This window comes from Marmota marmota, unplaced genomic scaffold (genome assembly GCF_001458135.2).
Source record: "Marmota marmota marmota unplaced genomic scaffold, marMar, whole genome shotgun sequence".
NCBI classification, from domain to species: Eukaryota; Metazoa; Chordata; class Mammalia; order Rodentia; family Sciuridae; genus Marmota; species Marmota marmota.
Window position 1 is genome coordinate 1426701 of NW_025999895.1, and position 19083 is coordinate 1445783.

The window sequence follows — 19083 nt, forward strand, 5'->3', positions numbered from 1 at the left end:
GCGAGCAGCGCGAGAGGGAGGCGGGGAGGGGGGGCAGGAGCTAGAGGGAATGTGCTTAGGAGGACGGTCCCCTAGGACAAAGAAGGGCAGCCCAGGGAGGCAGAGGAGGGACAGCCAGAGGGCCCCAGGGCAGGAAGTCCTGCTCTGGGAGAGGTGCCAGTATACATTGCCATGCAGAGAGAGGTGGCCACTGGGGCTGGGAGCTGAACCCTGACCCAGATGGCCTTGGGTTCCACATTGAGCCACAGGGCTACAGAGTGCCAGAACCCCAGGCTCCAGGTGCTTGATCCATCACTGAAGGGCAGAGTGCAATTTGTGTGCTGTCCACACAGTAGAAGGGAACGTTTCATCCCCCAGAGGTTGTCTCTGCACCGAATCAGCCCCTCTCAGCTGGAGCCTCCGTCACTCCCCGACAGGAGGGGTGCTGCAGAAGCCTTGTAGACTATGGCCCCAATCAAGGCCCTGCATTGCCAGGCCTGAGCAGAACTTCCAAGATGGATCTGCACCTCTCCCAGCTGGCTCTGTGGCTGTGTAAAGAGGTGTCGCTGCCAGAATCTCAGTCAGCAGGGTGCTCTGAGGTAGGCGGCTGGCAGGCGAGGCCCGCTTACCCACTGGGTGCCCTGCTTCAAAAGCAGCTTCTCTGTCACGCACTAGGCTGTGTCTCCTGGCACAGTGCTGGAGGCTGGACTGCGCATCCAGAGGCCAGGTTGGGTTCCTCCCTGAGCCTGAGGCCGCACTCGGCCGGCTGCTCCCTGCCCAGGTTCCCAGTTGTTCCGTCCCTGCTGAATGTTAGAGCTCAGAGCTTCATTCTCTTTCTGATTCAGGACTCCCAAGGGAACCATGATGGCTCCTCTGCAAGTGGTCAGCAGTCAGACCTCACATTTCAGAGCGAGGACCTTCCGCCCTTGCTATCCTTTGCCTGACATTTTTTTTTTTAGACTGGGAGTTGAACCCAGGAGCACTTAACCCACTGAGCTACATCCCCAGCCATGTTTTATATTTTATTTAGAGACAGCGTCTCGCCGAATTGCTTTAGGGCCTCACTAATTTTCTGAGGCTGGCTTTGAACTTGAAATCCTCCTGCCTCAGCCTCCTGAGCCACTGGGATTACAGGTGTGTGCCACTGCACACATCTTCTCTCTGCCATCTAGTAGAAGCTGCAACTGGAGGGCAGGGAGCCTTGATTTAGGACAGGCTATGCAGGCAGGGTGGAGGGGTCACAAGGCCTGCTGTCTGATGTCTTCAGTGCCCTGCTGGCCTAGGTTACCCACTGCAGCTGCTGCTCATGTGGACTGTTGCCACGCCTCCCTGCAGGGAGCTGGTGGTCTCAGGAGGTGGATATTTCCTCCTTTTTATTAGCCTCAGAAGACCCAGCTCACTGTCAGATGACGTCCTTGTCTGTAAATGTGTTTGCAGATATTCATGTAACAGCTGAGGCTGGGTCTTCACAGACTTTTAGGAAAACACTTTGGGCCCAGTGGGGTCAGGAGCTTTAATCTCTGTGCTTGGTAGAGCTTCTGAGTTCTCAGTCCCAGGGACCAGTTCAGATAGCATCCCCCTGGCACCTGGGCAGCCCTGCTATTACCTGACAGGCTGGCTGGCTGCAGTTCCTGCCGTGGGCCTGTGGGCTCCCCACGAGCCCTGCACATCCATGAGGCTGGCTGGGACTGGCCCCTGTGCTCCAGGGCATCCGTGAATGTCGAGCAGCTCAGGGTGTCTGGTGGCGGAGAAGCAAGTGGACTTTCCCCTGAGGTGTCTCTTCTGAGTTGGTCATGATCCCGCTTCAGAGCCTTCTTTCCCCGTGGGAGTCTGCCTTCTGCGATTGTCAGACCCAGGGGGCCTCACCACTGCTGAGCTGCTGTTCTTTCAGGCAGCCGGCCCTTCAGAAGAGGACTGGAGTTAGGGCTCTTGAGACCGCAGGCAGTTGATGAGTCAGGGTCCCTTCAGCTGGGCAGGAAGGCCACTCTCTGGCCTCTGTTGCAGAACCATCATAGCAGGAGTTTCTGCCCCTGGAGGGCTGAGGCAGGTCAGCAGTAGCAGCACCCACTGCTGAGGTGGCACAGGTATGCAGGCGGAGAGCTGGCCCAGCAGGTGCCCGTTTTGCAACAGGAGTTGGAATTGGGTGAGGACGAGTTGGTGGGACTGAAGGCCTTAGAGTCAACCGTGGGTCCTTCAGGAGGAGGCAGGGCCCCTTGAAGGCAGCTCATGGGGACACTGATGGGTACCACCACACAACTGAGAAAGGAGGTGCTGTCTTTCCGAGTCTGGCCTGGCAGGGTTTCCCACCTTGCCAGCTCTGGGCATGTTGAGCCTACTGTTGGGCATCAGATGTGGGTGATGTTGGGGGACAGTGTGTCCATACCTGTGTGGCCTGCATCCTTGGTACAGGGCCCACTCTGTGGGGGTTGTGCAGGAGTGTGTACCTTGAGGATGGTAGGTTTAAGAGACACCTGGCGTGGGCAGGTGTCCTGAGATCCTCGCTCCTGTTCCATGGTGGTCAGGAGACTGCCCTCCCCAGGAGGCGGGATCAAGTCTTGGGTCTCTGCCTCCATCGCACATATAGCACCCCTGCTTTCCCGAGGCTCCTCTCCTGCCTGCAGCTCTCCAAAGTGTTCCCACTCCACCCTCATGCCCCAGCCCTTCCGCCCTGCCGAGGCAGCTCCGCAGGCCTGACTCATGACCCAGCTGACAGGACCCATGGGCACCCAGACCACCTGGGTTGACGGGGAAGTCGTGGCTTGTCAGTGTCGCGTCACAGCCCCTCATGTCATCTGGTTTGCGGGAGGCAGGCTGTCTCCCCTGGGTGTCACTGTCAGGACCCGTGCCTACCTGTGCTGCCCTCCCAGCGGGCTGCTTCGTACCACTGTCCTCCCTCCTTCCTCCCTCGCTCCATCCCTGGCTTCCACTGCAAGAGGAAGTTTTCACAGCAGTGTGTGGGGACTGCCGTGACGCCTCCTGTCTTGGGGTTTTTCATCCAGGTGGTGCTGTGGGTCGGCCTGGGCGTCCTGGTGGTCAGCACACTCACCACCCTGTCCGTGAGCGAGGAGGCCCCTGTGGACTTGGCAAAGGAAGCTCCTGGTAGCCGACATGGGGAGGTCGAGGGAGCTAAGAAGGCGGAGGTGGCCCGGCTCTCAGGTATGCGTCCAGGTCCCAGCCCCAGCCCACTGAGCCTTCTCGGGATCAGTGGCCACTGCATCGTCTCAGGGTCACGGGCTGCCTCTCAGCTCTGCTCGGAGTGTTTTACGTCTCCAGCAGCAGCCTCCATCCAGTGGGTGATAGACCTGGCAGAGGGCTGCTGTCTGGGACTCACAGACCTGGCCTGTGAAGGCCTCCTTCCACAGAGGCTGGCCGGTGTGCGGGGGCACTGGGTGGTGCAGCGCCAGCCTGGGACAGGCTGAGACCCAGCACCTGGCTCCTGGGTGTGCTGGCAGGTGTGTAAATCCGTGGGGGTGCTCGTGTTTGTTCATTTATTTTGAGGATGTAAACTTTGAGCCAGTGTTTCCTCAGCAGAGTGAGCAGTTGTGTCTCAGCTTTGTTTCCTGTTACTTATTGCTTATCAGTCATCGCCCACCAGCTGCAGGTCCCCGCAGAGTCCTGGTGGTGCTCTCAGCCCCATCTGTGGCCACATCACGTGGGGGTGCAGGGGTGTTTTATTGTGGCATGTGGAGTACCCAGAAGTGTGTCTGGGCCAGGCTCTGACCCCCAGGCTTTCCCAGACACAGGTGGGAGGGGTAACGCAGGGAGGGCCCACAGGCTGGCAGACCCCATCCAGCTCCATGCCTGCCCAGCAGCACCAGGTGGCATTGGGGGTGCTAGCAGGTGGGTGTTCCCTGTGCTGGCCTTCATTCTGGGGCTTCCGTCCCTGAGTCCAGGTGCCACACCAAGGTGCATCTGTGGGTGGTCAGTCAAGAGACTTGGGTCCATACACCAGGTTTCTGTCCAGCCTGCAGCTCTGAGGAGGCCGTGCTGGGGGAGCAGTGCTCTCCGTGTTGGTGGATTCCAGGTCACCATGAGGATGCCTGTCCTTAGTGAACAGAAGACACAGGTCCGTTGAAGGGACCCCAGCAACCTGGCATGCCCACTGGCCTCAGTGTAGCCTCAGCACAAGCCCAAGATGGGCCATTCCTGCATTCTGGGATACCGTTCCTGGGCTTCCGTAGCCCTTCCCCAGCATTGTCACCTTGTAAAACTGTCCTGGGAGCTCCCCTGGCCCTCTGCTCTGGACAGCCCTGTGCAAGGAACAGCTTCAGGAGCTTTCTTCTGTCTTCCTTGGTTGGCAGAAGCAGGTGAGAAGGTTCTTCCGTCCCAGTTCCTTGCAGTCAAGAGGCTGGGAAGCAGACACGGCCTGCCAGGCAGGTGCCGAGGGAGGGCAGGCTGGGCCCAGAGAAGCCAAGCGTCGTGTTAAGCAGCCACAGGTTGCTGTGCACCGCCTTGCCTCAGTGGTGACGACTAGACTGGGAGGAGGTGCGCTAGAGGAGGTGGCTGGTGCGTGCCCACCCCCGTGGGTAGCCTGGACTCAGTCCCTGCTGGGAAAGGCCAGTCTGAAGCTATCTGAGCTGTTGGGTATAAAGCAGGTGCTGATGCCGAGGGGATCTAGTGATGGGGGGTCCTGGCGACCAGAGCTGAATTCTGGTCTGCAGGGTCCCTGGGGGAACTTGATGCCATGCCTTTCCCAGTTCAGTGCAGGCCTGCCTGGTGATGAGCTTCTTGGTTGATCAGCGCTGGGCTCCTGTCCCGTGGAGCTGTGTTGTCTCTGGTTGGGGACAGCGTCTGCATCTTGTCATTGCATGCCGCATGCTCACTTGAGGCCCTCCACCACCCCTTCTGGTCTTCATTTCTTCCCTGAGACTAATGCGTGGCCCCTCAGAGCCTCATGCCCGCAACTCCCCTGTCTTCTAGCTGCCAGTCACCCCTGTACCAAAGGGCTGCCTCCTGGGGCGTAGCTGGGGGCCTGGAAACTTCACCAGCCTGTGCCCATGAGCTGCACATCAGCATGAACAGAGCGTCTGGCCTTCTGATGTTGAGGAGACCACAGATGGAACCTGCCTCCTCTGCTGAGAGCCCTTCCATGGACTCAGTCCTGCCTTCACATGGGACACGTGGGACTGGCAGGTGCAGCCCAGGCCTCACAAAGGCCCTTGGCAAGCATGGCTGTGTCCCTGAAAAGGCTCATGGAGACAATTAAGAAAAGCTGATTAGGCCATTTGCCTGTCTGGAAGCCCTCTGGGTCTGGGGTGCGTAGGGGTCCTGGAGTGTTGCAGCTCTTCCTTGAACCCGGCCATGTGCCCATCTAGCTTCCCTCTCACCTTCCCCGCCCCCCGCTCATGCATACTGGCCATAGTCTTGGCCCACACCCTGGTGCCTGTGCCTGTCCCCTCTCCCCAGCAGTGGGGAGGCTGTGTGGCCTTGTGGGAAGAGGAGGTGGGCCTGCACTTCAGCCTGCTTGCAGCCACAGCTGCCTACCTGTGGGTGCTGATGCAGAGGCGACCTCGGCCTGAGTCGGCCACACATCTGTGCCTTCAGCTGGTGGGATCTCTCTCACTCCATCATTGTTTCTTCCTGATGGTCTTCCATAACCTCACTGCTGCCCACACCCTGGGGGTGGGAGAGCCTCTGAGCACCTTTGACAGAGCATCAGGACACCGAGGGCGAGACCTGCTGTCACGTGTTCCTCTGCTCTCTCCTTAACCGGGTAGTGCTTCCTTGTCCCCGCTGAGCAGGTTCTAAAAGTCCTTGTTCTGACCCAGCTGGATCAGACTATACCTCTAATCCCAGCTACTTGGGAGTTTGGAGCGGCGGGTCACAAGTTCAAGACCAGCCTGAGCAACTTAGTGAGATCCTATCTCAACCTAGAAAACAAGAAGGACTGGTGATGTAACGCAGTGTCAGCTCCTGACCACACGTGTGTGACCTGGGCCACCTTGCTGCCTCTGAAGATTGACCCTTCCCATTGGTCACCTGGCAGACACCCTGCTTGTAAAGAAAAGCGTGAGGGTCCAGCATCCCTCTCCTTGCTGGCACCCCAACTTTGCACTGCTGGCCCTGGGCACCAGCCTAGGCCTCTGAGCATCAGGAGTCAGCCCTCTGACCCTGCGGCTCACGTAGCAGCCACATCCAGAGGCGGTTTTTTTTTTTTTATTTATTTGTATTTTTTAGTTTTAGGTGGACACAATATCTTTATTTTATTTTAATGTGGTGTTGAGGATCGAACCCAGCACCCTGCGCACGCCAGGCGAGCACGCTACCGCTTGAGCCACATCCCTAGCCCAGAGTTTTTTTAATATTCATTTTTTTAGTTGTAGTTGGACACAATACTTTCATTTTTATTTATTTATTTTCATGTGGTGCTGAGGATCGAACCCAGGGCCTCGCACATGCTAGGCGAGCGCTCTACCGCTGAGCCCCAGCCCCAGCCCCAGAAGGCGGGGTTTTAAACAGCCCTTCCTGGGTAGCAGGTTAGCACAGCCACAGCAAGGAGGGCAGCAGCGGGGCAGGCTGGCTCTGACCAGAGCTGGTGGAGCCTGTCCCCGCTCCATGCAGAGGCCTTGGGTCCCGAGTCTCCAATGTGGCTCTGGTGGGAGCTCGTCCTTGGGCTGCAGGGACAGCCGCAGCATTACAGAGGGGATACTTTCCATCTGTACTGACCACAGGACACAGTGGTGGTGCCCAGAGGCAGAACGCTCCAGCCCTGTGAAGCTCCTCCCAGAGCCCCAGTCAGTGACCAAGCTGACTGTCTGCTCAGCCTGAGGACAAACAGGTTTGTCTCCTGCTAGAAAGCCGCTGCTCAGGGGCACCTGTTCTGGGGAGAGTGGGCTTCTCTTTGTTTCACTGTCCCTCCTCCCAGCCCTTTATCAACTCTGCACTCTGCTGGAAGCCCCTTTTTTGAATTTTTCTTGTAGATGAACAGCATGCCTTTGGTTTTTTTAATGTGGTGCTGAGGATTGAACACAGTACCTTCCACGTGCAAGGCAAGCGCTTTGCACTGCTACAGCCCCAGCCCTGGAAGCTCCCCTTGACCTGACCTGTGGTTCTTCCTGTTCATGCACAGGGCTTCTGCCAGGGGGCTAATTGTGTGCTGGGGACTGGTGCCTTGTCACCTGCCTGAGTTTGTCACCCGGTGGCGCTGTAGAGCTTTCTGTGAGGCATTCCAGCACAGGAGGTGCCAGCCTCCAGTTTGTTAAGGACTCTTGAGCCCCAAATGGACGGTACCTTTACACCTGGCTCATGTGTGTCCAGTTCTGCTTCCCTTGACTAAGTGTCAGTCGGCTGCCACGTGAGGCTGATGTGGAGCTGAGGCGGCTCCTCATTTTCCCCTCCGATGGGCCCATGGACGAATCCTCTCCGCACGGCATCTCATGGGTCCCAGGGCCACAGCACAGCACCCAGGGCCCATGGTGCACATTTACTTCCCTTTCCTGACAATTCTGGTCAGGGATGGGGCACAGAGGTGGCCCTGGGCCTCCGGGAGGAAGGGGTTCTGATTTCCAGAGTTGCTTTCCCCTAATTGGTTCTTTGGATTCTGCCATGCTCGCCTAAAACATAGAAAGTGGCCATTTTAGGTGGACGTGGTTCCTCCTGGGCCCTGTTGGACCCCTCTCGGTGGCCTGCTGGCCCCTGCACTGTGGCTTGCAGTGGGATGCAGCACTAGGACAATAAAGAGCTTTCCTTGTGCTGTTGTCCTTTTGAAGTGAGTTTCCCCCACCAGCAGGAAGATGTTCACAGGAGTGCAGGTTAGCACTCCTAATGTTTCCCTTAGAGGAAGGGTAGGGGAGTTTGGGCAGGTCATCCTGCAAAGGGGACCCTCTGTAGACAGCCCATCCATGGGTTCATGCTGCCACCTGGTGGTCATGGCTGAGCATTACATGGAGTGGTCTGTGCCATTAGGTGTAAATTGCATTTTGACATATTTTTGTTATGAATACACATGAAAAATGACAGTTTTCTTTGCTATTTAGCTGTTAATGATTGAGCTGGGAAAAATGGCTGCTGAGGCTCTGGCACTCGACTGGGAAATGTGGTCATGATCCCAGAGAGCCACCTGCTCCCTGTGCTGATTGACAGGCAGCTGGGTGGAGGGTGGTTCAGCTTGCTGTGCTGTGTTTACAGTCCAGGATCCCCCGGTGAACATGGCCGAGGATGGCCGGGAGAAGCCAAAGCTGCCCGAGGAGAAGGAGGACCTGGAGCAGGCCCAGATTAAAGGCCCCGTGAATGTGCCTGAAGAGGAAGATGCCAAGGAGAAGCAAGAGGCCGCACAACTTGATCGCCCTGGTCAAGGTGGGTGGCACTGGCCACTGGGAACAGAGAGGGACCCCAGTCCTCGTGGAGGGACACTGAAGACTGCGCATCTTCCCTGGGCCCAGCCTTAGGTCCTGCGTCCAGCACTCTCGGTCTCTCCATTCTCTGCTTGCCACTGCTTCCCTCGCGGCTTTCCAGAGTGGGGTCAGACCTTGGCTGATGCGGTGGGCTAGCAGGGGGGCGGTGCTGTTGGGTGCTTCACCCTGATGAGAACTGGAGCCAGTTCAGGTTCCCTGGGAAGTGAAAGTGGGTACCGCTTGCTCAGCCTGACCCCCCAACCTCCCTGTCCTTTCAGGCATTGCTGTCCCCATGGGTGAGGCCCACCGCCATGAGCCTCCTGTGCCTCATGACAAGGTGGTGGTGGATGAAGGTCAAGACCGAGAAGGGCCAGGAGAGAGCAAGTTGCCTTCCAGACGCACGGATGGAGGGGCTCCTGAGGGCAAGGGGCAGATGGCGCTGCCTCTCCCTGAATCAGAGAGAGAGAGGAGGGAGCCTGAGAGGGGAGAGGCAGGGAGAAGACCTGAACAGGCCCAGGTCCTGGAGGAAGCAGGTGGTCTTCCCGAAAGTCTCCAGAAGCTTCCAGAAGGAAACAACCAACCAGATGTCCAGCCTGGGAAGGACGAGTATGGGCCAGGCAACAGAGATCTGCACCCAGGGCCCCAGGCTGTGATCTCTGCAGATCAGAAGGTCCTGGCCGCAGTTGGAGGGGAGCCTGCACAAGGTGCTGTGGGGCACACGGAGAAGCCTGCAGAGAGTGGCCCTGGTGGGTGTCAGCCAGCTTACCTTGGGGAGCTCCCGCGGGGTGGGCTTGGGAATGGGCAGGAGGGACTGATTACTCTCTCTCATTTCACAAGATCAGCGTGTGAATGTAGCAGCCCCTTCAGCAGCTGGTGGGGAAGGAAGAATCTGGTGGCTTGACAGCTACTATAGTGTCTGTCACACAGTTGTTTGCAGACCACTAAATGTCAGGTGCCACGCTGTTCTGGTGTGTCTGGGTGCACACTGGGGACGGCTCGGGAGCGCTTGACAGGTAACACATTGTTAAGTGCCCGTCTAAGAGCTAGTTAGGACGCGGCTTGCATTTTAATTGGCAAAGGTAGTTAACATTGGCTCACTGCCACAAGCCTATGAGATTGTTAAATATTTTTTTATTACTTCCCTGGTAATCATCAGGTTGAATATAAACTGCTGACAGGCTGGGGGGGCTACGTCAGGGAATCGTTTTAGGAAACATCTGCTGTCTCCTTTGTCCCCCACCCCCAGCATTTTGCAAAACCTGAGCCTCCTGTATGTGCAGGTGGGAAGGCGCCCCTCCCAGCGCAGAGGCCAGCTCCTGGGGCCGGCCTGCAGCCAGAGCCTCGTGAGCAGAGGGATGCAGAACGCCCAGGCGGAGACCAAGCGGGCAGCAAGCTGGAGGGTAAGGCCTGAGCATCAGTCCCCCCAGTTCCCCAGGGTAAGGTTGGGGAGAGGCTGGGGTGGTCCCCGGAGCCCATCAGGTGCCAGCTTCTGCTCACCTCCATTTCTCTAAGGAAGTGCCCTCTGCAGCCCTCTTCTGTCTCCCCCTTGGGGCTTTCTCCTGGCCCTTCTATGAAGAAGTGCTTTTTTATCTCCCTTCTCCCCTTCAAAAAGAACCTGCCGTGGTGCCTTGTGGCTCGAAATTGCCCTTTTATTTTACCTTAAAGCAGGCAGGTCGCTGCTTCCAGCACTCAGGGTTGGAGCCATCCAGGGTGGGTGTTAGCATACCCAGGTGTGAAGACTCGCTTTAAGGCTGTGCTTTGCCTGGGGCCACCTTGTGGGGTTGTGACCCTGTGGTCCTCGCAGGGTCCCTTCCTGCCCATCTTGTGCTGTGAAGGACTGTCCCCTGCCCCCTAAAGCTTGGCCATGCCTTTCCTGGCTTTGAACCCTACCTACCTCATCCTAAGTGCTCCCTGGCAGAGGAGGAGGAGGTGGTGGCCCCCTAGTGGCCTGCTAGTGATGGCCCCTCTTGCTGACTTTGGTGACGGACAGGCTTCTGTGCCATGTTGCCTCCTAGGCCGGCCAACTCACGTCACCATTCCCTCAGGACACAGCTGGGAGGTTGGCCCCACTGTCCTTGGGGACGGCAGGCAGCAGGTTGCTCAGGTCTCCTGGGCCAGCCTGGCACTAGCCTCAGCTGCTCTGGACATGGTGCTGCCTCGTGCTCCAGGGCCACCCTCAGGGTGAGGGAGAGAGCGGCTTTGCGCTCTGCTGGGTGCCAGCAGGCACTGTGGCAGAAGTCCTGGAAGGCAGCGCTGGGCGCATGGTGGGTTTCTGCAGGTGTGGAGTTGCTCAGAAGGCTTTCCTTTGCTGTGGCTCTTGCCTCTCTGTTGGTCTGGCTGTGCTCGTTGGTTCCAGTTCCTATGCTCTGTCATGTAAACCTATTTGATGCTTTGGTTTTTTTCTTTCTGAAAAGAGACTTTTCACAGTTTCCTATTCTGCCTTTCTTCCGTATGCCTCTCAACGGGACGAACAGCTGAAATTAAAAAGATAGTTGCAGGTAGGACCTGAAGGAGTGTGTTGGGATGCAGTGCGCTCGCGGAGGGCCTCGTGCGGGTGGCGTCGGCTGGGGAGCCCACCCAGCTGGGCCCAACACCCAGCGTTCTCAGAGACTCTCCTGCTGTGGCTGTGCTGTCCTCAGAGGACCACTGAATGGCTTCTGTGAGAGGACGGCCCGCCCATTAGAGATGGGTGTGTCACACATTCCACACGGGGCTCCACATGTGGGCAGCCACAGCCCTCTGCCTGGTCCATTGGTTTTGGTGGGCTCTGGCTAGGTGGTCTTACCCCTCCAGTGTCTGACTTGTGTCCCGTGGGACTTCCTGCAGCATCAAGGGCCTCTTTCCTCCTTGCCCTGTCCCTCTCAGCAGAGTCCAGGGCTGGTCCTCCAGGCATGGGGGGGGCGGGGGGTGTGCTGCACTCTTGGAACCCCACCCCAGCAGCAGGAGGGTGTCAGCAGACGTGGGACCTCATGTGACCATCATGACTTGAGACAGCCAGGGTGACGTGAGACCTGTGGCTGAGGTGGCTGGTCTGTAACCCATGGGGACAGCTCCCTGAAGGGAGGTATGTGGGCGCCACTCTGTATTACATGGCCTTTCCCTCTGGGCAAGTGTCTGGGACTGGGCAGGGAGTAGGGGCTGCCCCTCGTCCTCGGCCTCGGCATCCTTGCCACTGGCCCACAGGAGATCAGGGCAAAGTTTAGGGCTGTGTCCAGGGAACCCTCAGTGCCCCTGGCAGGATGCTGCCCTGAACTGCCGCAGCCAGTCACCATGTCACTCTTGGGGAGGATGGCCTGCCGCCAGTCTGTGAGGCACACAGGGCCCTTGCTGGGCATTCTTCCGTCTAATGTGAGCCATTCCCCTGGCAGCCCTAACCCATCATCTTTCAGAGATTCTCAATTTTAGTACTTGTGAAAATTTCACAAGCCACAGGTGCCTGCTGCCCACAGCTGACCCTGTGCTGAAGGGTTTGCAGAAAAAAGCCAGCTCCCTGCTGACCCCATGGGTGGTGGTTGCTGGGGATGCCTGGCTCTGCATACCAACAGGGCGCAGGTGCAAGTGGACGTTTGGAGCCTCCCTCCCCTCCCGTCTGTGCTATCCCATGGCTGGCCACTTCCCTCCGTGGGTATGTGCTCCCCTACATGCCAGGGCTGCTGGGTGTCCAGGACAGCTGTGTGCTGGCCACTGGCCTATGCCTCCCTGGGTCTGGCCCCCATGCTCTTCTTAAAGGAGAACTGTGTTTATTCTCACCTTGGAGGAAACTTTCTTAAAGTACCAATATTCTTTTTTTTTTTTTTTTTTTTTTTTTAATATTTATTTTTTAGTTTTCGGTGGACACAACGTCTTTATTTTTTATTTGTATGTGGTGCTGAGGATCGAACCCAGCGCCCCACGCATGGCAGGCAAGCGTACTACTGCTTGAGCCACATCCCCAGCCCCACCAATATCCTTTTTAAAAAACTGGCTTGTCACTTTTATTTTCTTAGGTGATTGGCTTAGAACAACAGTGTGAACAATGGGGAAACCACCCACCCCAGATAACTGCTGATCTTCTGGCACATTCGCAGACTTATTTGGTTTTTCTCTGGGCGCATTTTTTTCAGCAAGTACCAGGCAGGGAGCTGGGCTCTGCAGTTGTCTGAACCACAGCAGTGGGGGGCTAACTGGTTGGATGGCCCTGGCCACCAGGGTGTGGCTGCGGGCGGGAGCTGGCACCCAGCTAGTGGTGGGCGGGTTTCTAGGCCTCCTTGGAACTCTCACTGGCGGAACCCTCACTGCACTCGTGCGGCTGAGGTGAAGGCGGCGTGGCCCTCCGCTGCAGCCCTGGGCCTTGAGGTGCGTCATGCTGGCAGCCCACCAGGTGTCTGGCAGCCCAGCGTCCTGAGTGTGTGCTGTGTGTGTCCCCACCAGAAGCCGGCAGGGCAGAGATGCTGGACCACGCTGTCCTGCTGCAGGTGATCAAAGAACAGCAGGTGCAGCAGAAGCGCCTGCTGGACCAGCAGGAGAAGCTGCTGGCCGTGATCGAGGAGCAGCACAAGGAGATCCACCAGCAGAGGCAGGAGGATGAGGACAAGTCCAGGCCTGGTAGGCTGGCCCTGGCAGGGGGAGGGCATTAGGCATCTGGGGCTGGACCTGAGGCTTGCTGGCCTGACGTCTAGAGGGCGAGTTTAATTTTGATTTGTAATTCTTAACTTCTCGAAGTCTGTTCTTTTTAGTCCTTGCATTAGCAGCTTGTATTCGTTTCTATGGCCCAAACTAACATCAGCTTTACTTGCAGAAGACATGCAGCCAGAGCCTGGAGTGGGTGTGCCCAAAGGTCAGGATAAGGAGGCCCGAGATGGGCCTGCTGGGAAGATGGAAAATGCCCCTCCACAGCCGTTGAAACCTGCACTTGGAGCTCCAGGGGATCGCCGAGCTCCACCCCGGGAACTGGGCCAGCACTCCCCAGAGAAACCCGAGGGGGCAGCGGGCAGAGACCTAGCTGGTCCTCCTGGTGGAGGATCTGACATAGAGCCGCAGGGAGCCCAGGCCAAGCCGAGAGAGGAACAGAAAGGTGCCGTGCCTGAGGTGGCCCAGGCTGTGAAAGAGCCTAAGGTGGCCCAAGACTTGGAACCAGCGCTCAAGCCACACCCTGCCGGGGCCCCTGGGAGCCCAGAAGAGCATCTTGCTGGGGAGGTCTTCAGGCAAAGCCAGGACACCTTTGGCGGAGGTTCCCAAGAAAGGAAAAAAACTGGACAGGAAGGAGCAGCCACTGGGGCCAACACACAGAAGGAGGCTGACCGGCCCATGGTAGGGGCAGTTGTAGAGGCTGGGGACCCTCATATGAAGTCCAGGCAGTTGAGCCGAGACCTGGGACCTGCCGTGGACCCACCTGGCAGGCCAGCAGGAGTGGACCCTCAGCCCCAAGCCATGCTAGGTCAGAAGGAACCCCAGCCCATCTCTGAGGGGGGCCAAGGTGGTCACGTGGAGGCAAAAAAGGAGCCCCCTGGTGGGGACCATGTACCTGCTCCTCAAGAGCAGCCAAGAGCCGGGGAAGATACTGCTAACCAGGAGCCCAAGCAGAGGCCAGACCCTGCGCCTAGCCCCAGGATAGTTGCTCCTGGGGCTGAGAGGCCAGACAACCCCAAACCCAACCGAGACCTGAAGCTGCAAGCTGGCTCTGACCTTCGGAGGAGGCGACGGGATCTTGCCCCTCATCCAGAGGGGGAGCCAGCCCCAAAGGATGGGATCATCATCAGCTTTAACCCCCTCCCTGATGTCCAGGTGAACGATCTTCGCAGTGCCCTGGATACCCAGCTCCGCCAGGCAGCAGGGGGCGCACTGCAGGTGGTTCACAGCCGGCAAATTAAACAGTTGTCTGGGGCTCTGGAGGAGGCCAGCTAGTGTCTAGCCGCGTCCCTGGTGAGTGTGAGGTCACACTTGTTTCTTCCCAGGTATTTGTCTGAGCCCCTTAGCAAGCGCTGGGAAAGCCTGAAGGACCGCCTTGTCTGCGGCTTTGTCCCCTCCCTGGCATTCTCCCTGCTTTCTCAGGACCTCTAGGACTCTGCAGCTGTGGTCCTCAAGAGGAAGAGGGTCTCACCTGTGGCCTGCTGAGGCTCTGTGACTGGCACTGCTGTGCCTGGTCAAGCAGTGCTGGTCCCACTCTCGGCCTCCATGACACCTGCATTCTACCATGGTCTCTGTTCCTCCAGGGGCTCCTCCCTAAGCATGCTGAGGCCTCCCCACTGGCAGGCAAAGCCCTTGGTGTGAGAGACATGCGGGGTGAGCCTTGGCCAGCTGTAGGGTGTAGCTGCTCTGAGCTTCCTGTCAATCATCCACATACTTCATGGCCTGTTCTTTGAAATTAGTTGAGATTTTTTAAAAAATAAAAACACCACTGATAACTGAAGAGTCAAGTTGGCATTGAGTCACCTGAAGGAAAACCCAGTCAGGATTTGATTGGACTGGGGGTCCTGGGGGGAGGTACCCCACCACCAAACATCACAGGACCCGCATGCTCACAGTGCAAGTGCAGCCCCACGTGCATGCCCACAACCAGAGCAACCTAGTGTGCCTTGCCAGCTGTGGAGTGGCACTGTCACACCAGGTGCTATGCCTGCAGTGGGCTCGCAGCCCAGGGATAGGGCTGCCTCAGCCATCCTTCCTTTTCCACTCTTACCAATGTGGCCACCAGGGCCTTGCTGCTGGGAAATTAGGCAGGGAGGTGTGGGTTTAGTTCTGTGCCTTTAACACCCCTGGCCTGGGGGGGAGGCACTTGAGGAATGCAGGGACAAGGAGCCTGGCTTGTCTTTGGGTCACGGAAGCACCATATTTGCACCCGTCCTTGGAAGCCTGGGGAGTAGGGCTGTGTGGTGCCGCCCTGCACCTGCTGAAGTCCTTAGATTTTACTGTGATCTTTTAACTTATGTCATTGGGCAGCCTGATGGCTAGAAAATGAATAGGAGTGGAGTTTCTGCAGGCCAGGCTGGGACTCCTGCTGAACGCTGCTCAAGAGGGGTATGAATCCCAGGTCACCTTCCACCTTTCGTTCCTCACAACTCCAGATCAGCTGTGGCGTGGTGAAGCACCCTCTGGGTGACCCTGGGATCAAGCTCCACGGGTTAGGATTCTGGGGTGCGAGTTTTCTCTTGCCTTGACTTTCCTGAACATCTTACCTTCACCCAGTTTGCTTTTCCTTGCTGGACTCTCCCCACCTCCCAACGCCCTCCTTAGAGTCAGGGCCACCTACCCCAATAGATGGATGTCATGACTGGGCACGTCACAGCTGCCACTGCCCTCACCTGCCCCCTCAACACTTTCCTCCTGGCTGTCCATCTGCCCCTTCCAATCAGCAGCCCTCCACAGGTAAGGACAGGAACTTCTTCCCCAAGAAATTGCAGACCTCTGGGTGGAGCTCTGAACAGGGCTCTGACTCCTTGGCACCAACCCTGTCTGGGTCACATGGCTACTGGGAGCAGCCAGTAGTTCTGGCCAGAACTCAGACTGGGTCATCAGTGAGCCACCCACCAAGTCAATTGCTGCCCTTGCCAGACAAGGGCCAGGTCCACCCCAGTGCAGACCACAGGGCAGTGGTGCCTACCTGAGGCTCCCTCCTAGAGCAGGGACAGTGCTGCCCAGTCAGTGCACAGCACCCTGAGCCAGGGCGGGAACCCAGAAGCATTGGCTTTACAGAACTCCAGCTCTCCCTTGGGAACCAAGACTTCTGCCTGGGCATAACGTGAGCCTGCCACGAGAGCACCGAGGTGGTCCTCGAAGAGGGGCTTGGGTTACGAGTCACCCCCATGGCAGGAACACAGCTCTTGGGAGCTCAGGTGGTGCCTAGGTGTGCATGCTCCTACCTTGCCACCTGCCAGGAGGTGCAGCAAGAGGGCCCTCATAAGACACCATTGACACTGGACTTCCAGCCCCCAGAATGAGAAAGGGTTTTTATAAACCGCTCAGTCTCTGGTATTCTTTTATGGCAGCCACACAGAGCACACCTGAAACAGTACAAGCCTAGACAGGTCATGTGTGCAGCAGCAGACACCATTCCATCTGAGAAAGGAACACTTGAGAAGTTAGTGTTTCTGAGATGTGTGTTGTCCTGTCCCAACACCCCAGCAGCAGCGGAGAGTCATGCCAGCACAATGTCCCTCTCTGGACAAGACCCAGCCTCTCCAGAGCCTTGGCACAGTGGCCACTACACCCTCTTGGAAGCCACATCTTGAAGTGGGAGTTTCAGCACTTACAGCTTTGAAATAGGGTTTAGATGCAAGGCAGAGGCACAGACTTGAGTTCACAGGAGGCAGTGCCAAAGGGCCCCATCCTAGCTCTGCTCTGCCGCAGGGCCCTGAGGGGGGTGCAAGCTGTGACAAGGATGGCGTGCCCTCTCTGCCCAGCAAGTGAACAGGATGGTCCCCCACAGTGCCCAGCAGGTGGTGCTCAGGCCTGTAGCTTCCCTGTGGCCTCAGGACCTTTTAGAAAGGTCCCCATGAGATGGGATGGGGAACTCATGAAGGGTTGGAAAAGGCTTGTGCTCAAGAGCACCTTGGGCTCAGGTACTCGGCAGCTGCAGTCAGAACAGCCTCCTTCCTAAGTCCAATCATCTGCAGAGTGGGTCCCCTTGTGCCACTGGACTATTATCTCTGGTGTGTCCTGGGCACTGGCTATCAGGTTCAGGGGCTTCCTCACTACTCAGGTTAAATGCATCTGGGGAGAAGGTTCTTAAGTGGGGACCTGGTGGCAGTGTTCCATGGCCCAGACCTGCCAGCTTCTTGGGGGAGGCCAGGCCCACAGGCCACTCACTCTGTACAATAAAGCTGAAGCTGCAGGATTTAATAGTTTTTGTTGCTGGCTTGACTACATCTTAACCCAGATCTTTACATATAATAAGTCCCTGCCCACCCAAGGTTCAACCTGTTGAGAAGAAACACGCTCCAACACCCAAGAACTTCGTTGCTCCCACCCCTTCTAGCCCCAAGAGTGTTCGCTGTGTGCCATCCAGTGGTGGTGGACGGAGGTCAGAGTGTAGGGTCCTTCCTAGGAACTTCCCTTCAAGGTTCTCTTGGCCTGAAAGATAAAAGCGTTTTGTCTGAGTGGCTTTTTTACAAACTAGATATGGCTCAAAATTAACAAACCCACCACAATAAATGCCATATTTTACCAAATACCTTATGGGTGCTGGGGGAGCTGGCTGGAGCTCACCCCAGGGCTGGGTGTCCAGTTCAGCTGTTCACAGTGACCCTGATGGCCAGCACAGACCTCACTTGCCTACCCCTGAGCACCACCTGCACCAGGCCCACACACATCTGGTCCCATATACACACACACACACACACACACACACACTCGGGCAATAGCAGTGGGAGACTATTCTCACTAGGTTATTCTCACTAGGTTCAGACAGGGTGAAGTCACTTGTCCAGGTCACAGGGCTCCAAGGATGCAGCAGGAATTTGAGCCCAATGACCTTTCCACCTCCTCATGTAGAACCCTGTAAAAGTGCCTTGGATCACGGGGAGGAGAGGCCCGAACCAGCTTATCGGCAGGTTTCCTCACTGTGAGAAACAACTGGGGGCCCCAGCCCAAGTGAGTGAGGGCACATGCAAGGACTGCTGTGGGGAGGCCTTTACCTGACCTTGGCAAAAGAGTGTGTGGGGGGGTCACAGATGGCCAGACAACCTAAGGGTTAGCTCTTGACCAGCCACAGAGACCTACAAACAGCAGGAGCACGCCACTCTTCATCTAACACAGAGCTGCCACAAGCTGCCTTTCCCCTCTGAAGGGCAGTGAGGCCGGGAAGCTGCCGAAAGGAACAAAGGGCAACTGCTGGTGAGTGACTGGCCTCTGGATGGGCAGCTAGTCAAGGGGCCACATGGTGGGGCTAAGCCATAAGAACTAAAAGAAGAGAGAGTTCCCTAAGCCTTCCAAAAAGGAGAACACGAACCAGATTCCTCGTCCACTGCCATTCTGCCTAGGGCAGTCCTGAAACATCAAGAAGTTGCTTGAGATTCACTGAATCCTGTGAGTCTTAGCCAGCTATGGTTTTTTTTGGCCCAATTCCCTGCATTAATAGCTTCCAGTAAACAAGTAATCACTGGCATCATGACTCACCTCAGACCCCAGACTGAATTAGGGGTATCTAAGGTATATGCAACCCCAGAATAATGATGGCACAAGACCCTTGTGGTTAAAGCCCTATTGGGCCCGGTGTAGTAGTACCTGTAATCCCAGTTGCTAAGGAGGCTGAGGCAGGAGGATTGTGAGTCTAAAGCCAGCCTCAGCAACTTAGCAAGGTCCTGTCTCTAAAATAAAAAATGCAAAAAAGGGATGGGGGTGTGGCGCAGGGATTAAGTGCCCTGGGTTCAATCCCCAGTACAAAAAATTAAAAATAAATAAACAACAAAAGCCCCATTGGCAGGTGACAGCTTCCCAGTCCTGTTCTGGAACATTCACCATGGCCCAGTCCTCCAGCCTCCACGAACCCCACTTTCACCAGGGCCTGGGTCTTTCCCCTTAAAGTATGTGGCTATTTGTACAGGACTTTTATTGCATAAAGACCCATGGCACGGACCAGAAGATGCTGAAGCCCAGAAACAGGAAGGACGCAGGTGCAGGGGTCAGAGACAGACGAAATCTCGGACCAAGAACCGACCAGGACTCCTTGTGGAATGGTCAGCGATGAAGGGGGCGCGGGGCAGCGGCCACTAGCGCGTGCTGCAAACAGGACGCGGAGCGCGGCGCTGGGGTCCCTTCGGGCAGGACGGCCCTGGGTGACATGCCAACGTGAGTT

General features: G+C 57.0%; 1 protein-coding gene and 1 long non-coding RNA gene across 9 annotated transcripts in view; one reads left to right on the forward strand and one right to left on the reverse strand.

Annotated features, from left to right (window-relative positions):
• The window catches only part of Slc38a10 (solute carrier family 38 member 10), a 40527-nt gene extending 25827 nt beyond the window's left edge, over positions 1-14700 (forward strand). For 3 of the 8 annotated variants that reach the window (XM_048797425.1, XM_048797435.1, XM_048797442.1), the window contains 7 exons: positions 2979-3135; positions 8107-8274; positions 8591-9058; positions 9593-9712; positions 10727-10810; positions 12723-12896; positions 13090-14700. In XM_048797425.1, coding sequence (XP_048653382.1) covers positions 2979-3135; positions 8107-8274; positions 8591-9058; positions 9593-9712; positions 10727-10810; positions 12723-12896; positions 13090-14195 — 2277 coding nt within the window. In that variant the 3' untranslated portion in view covers positions 14196-14700. The remainder of the gene's footprint in view (positions 1-2978; positions 3136-8106; positions 8275-8590; positions 9059-9592; positions 9713-10726; positions 10811-12722; positions 12897-13089) is intronic. The other 5 variants (XM_048797427.1, XM_048797430.1, XM_048797431.1 and 2 more) reach the window with 5 other exon arrangements.
• Positions 14701-17111: 2411 nt separating this feature from the next.
• On the reverse strand, positions 17112-19077 carry LOC107157708. Its single transcript, XR_001505529.2, has 2 exons — positions 18865-19077; positions 17112-17360 (listed from the first exon to the last, which is right to left on the reverse strand). It is a non-coding gene; the product is annotated as an uncharacterized LOC107157708 (long non-coding RNA).
• Between the last annotated feature and the right edge of the window lie 6 nt (positions 19078-19083).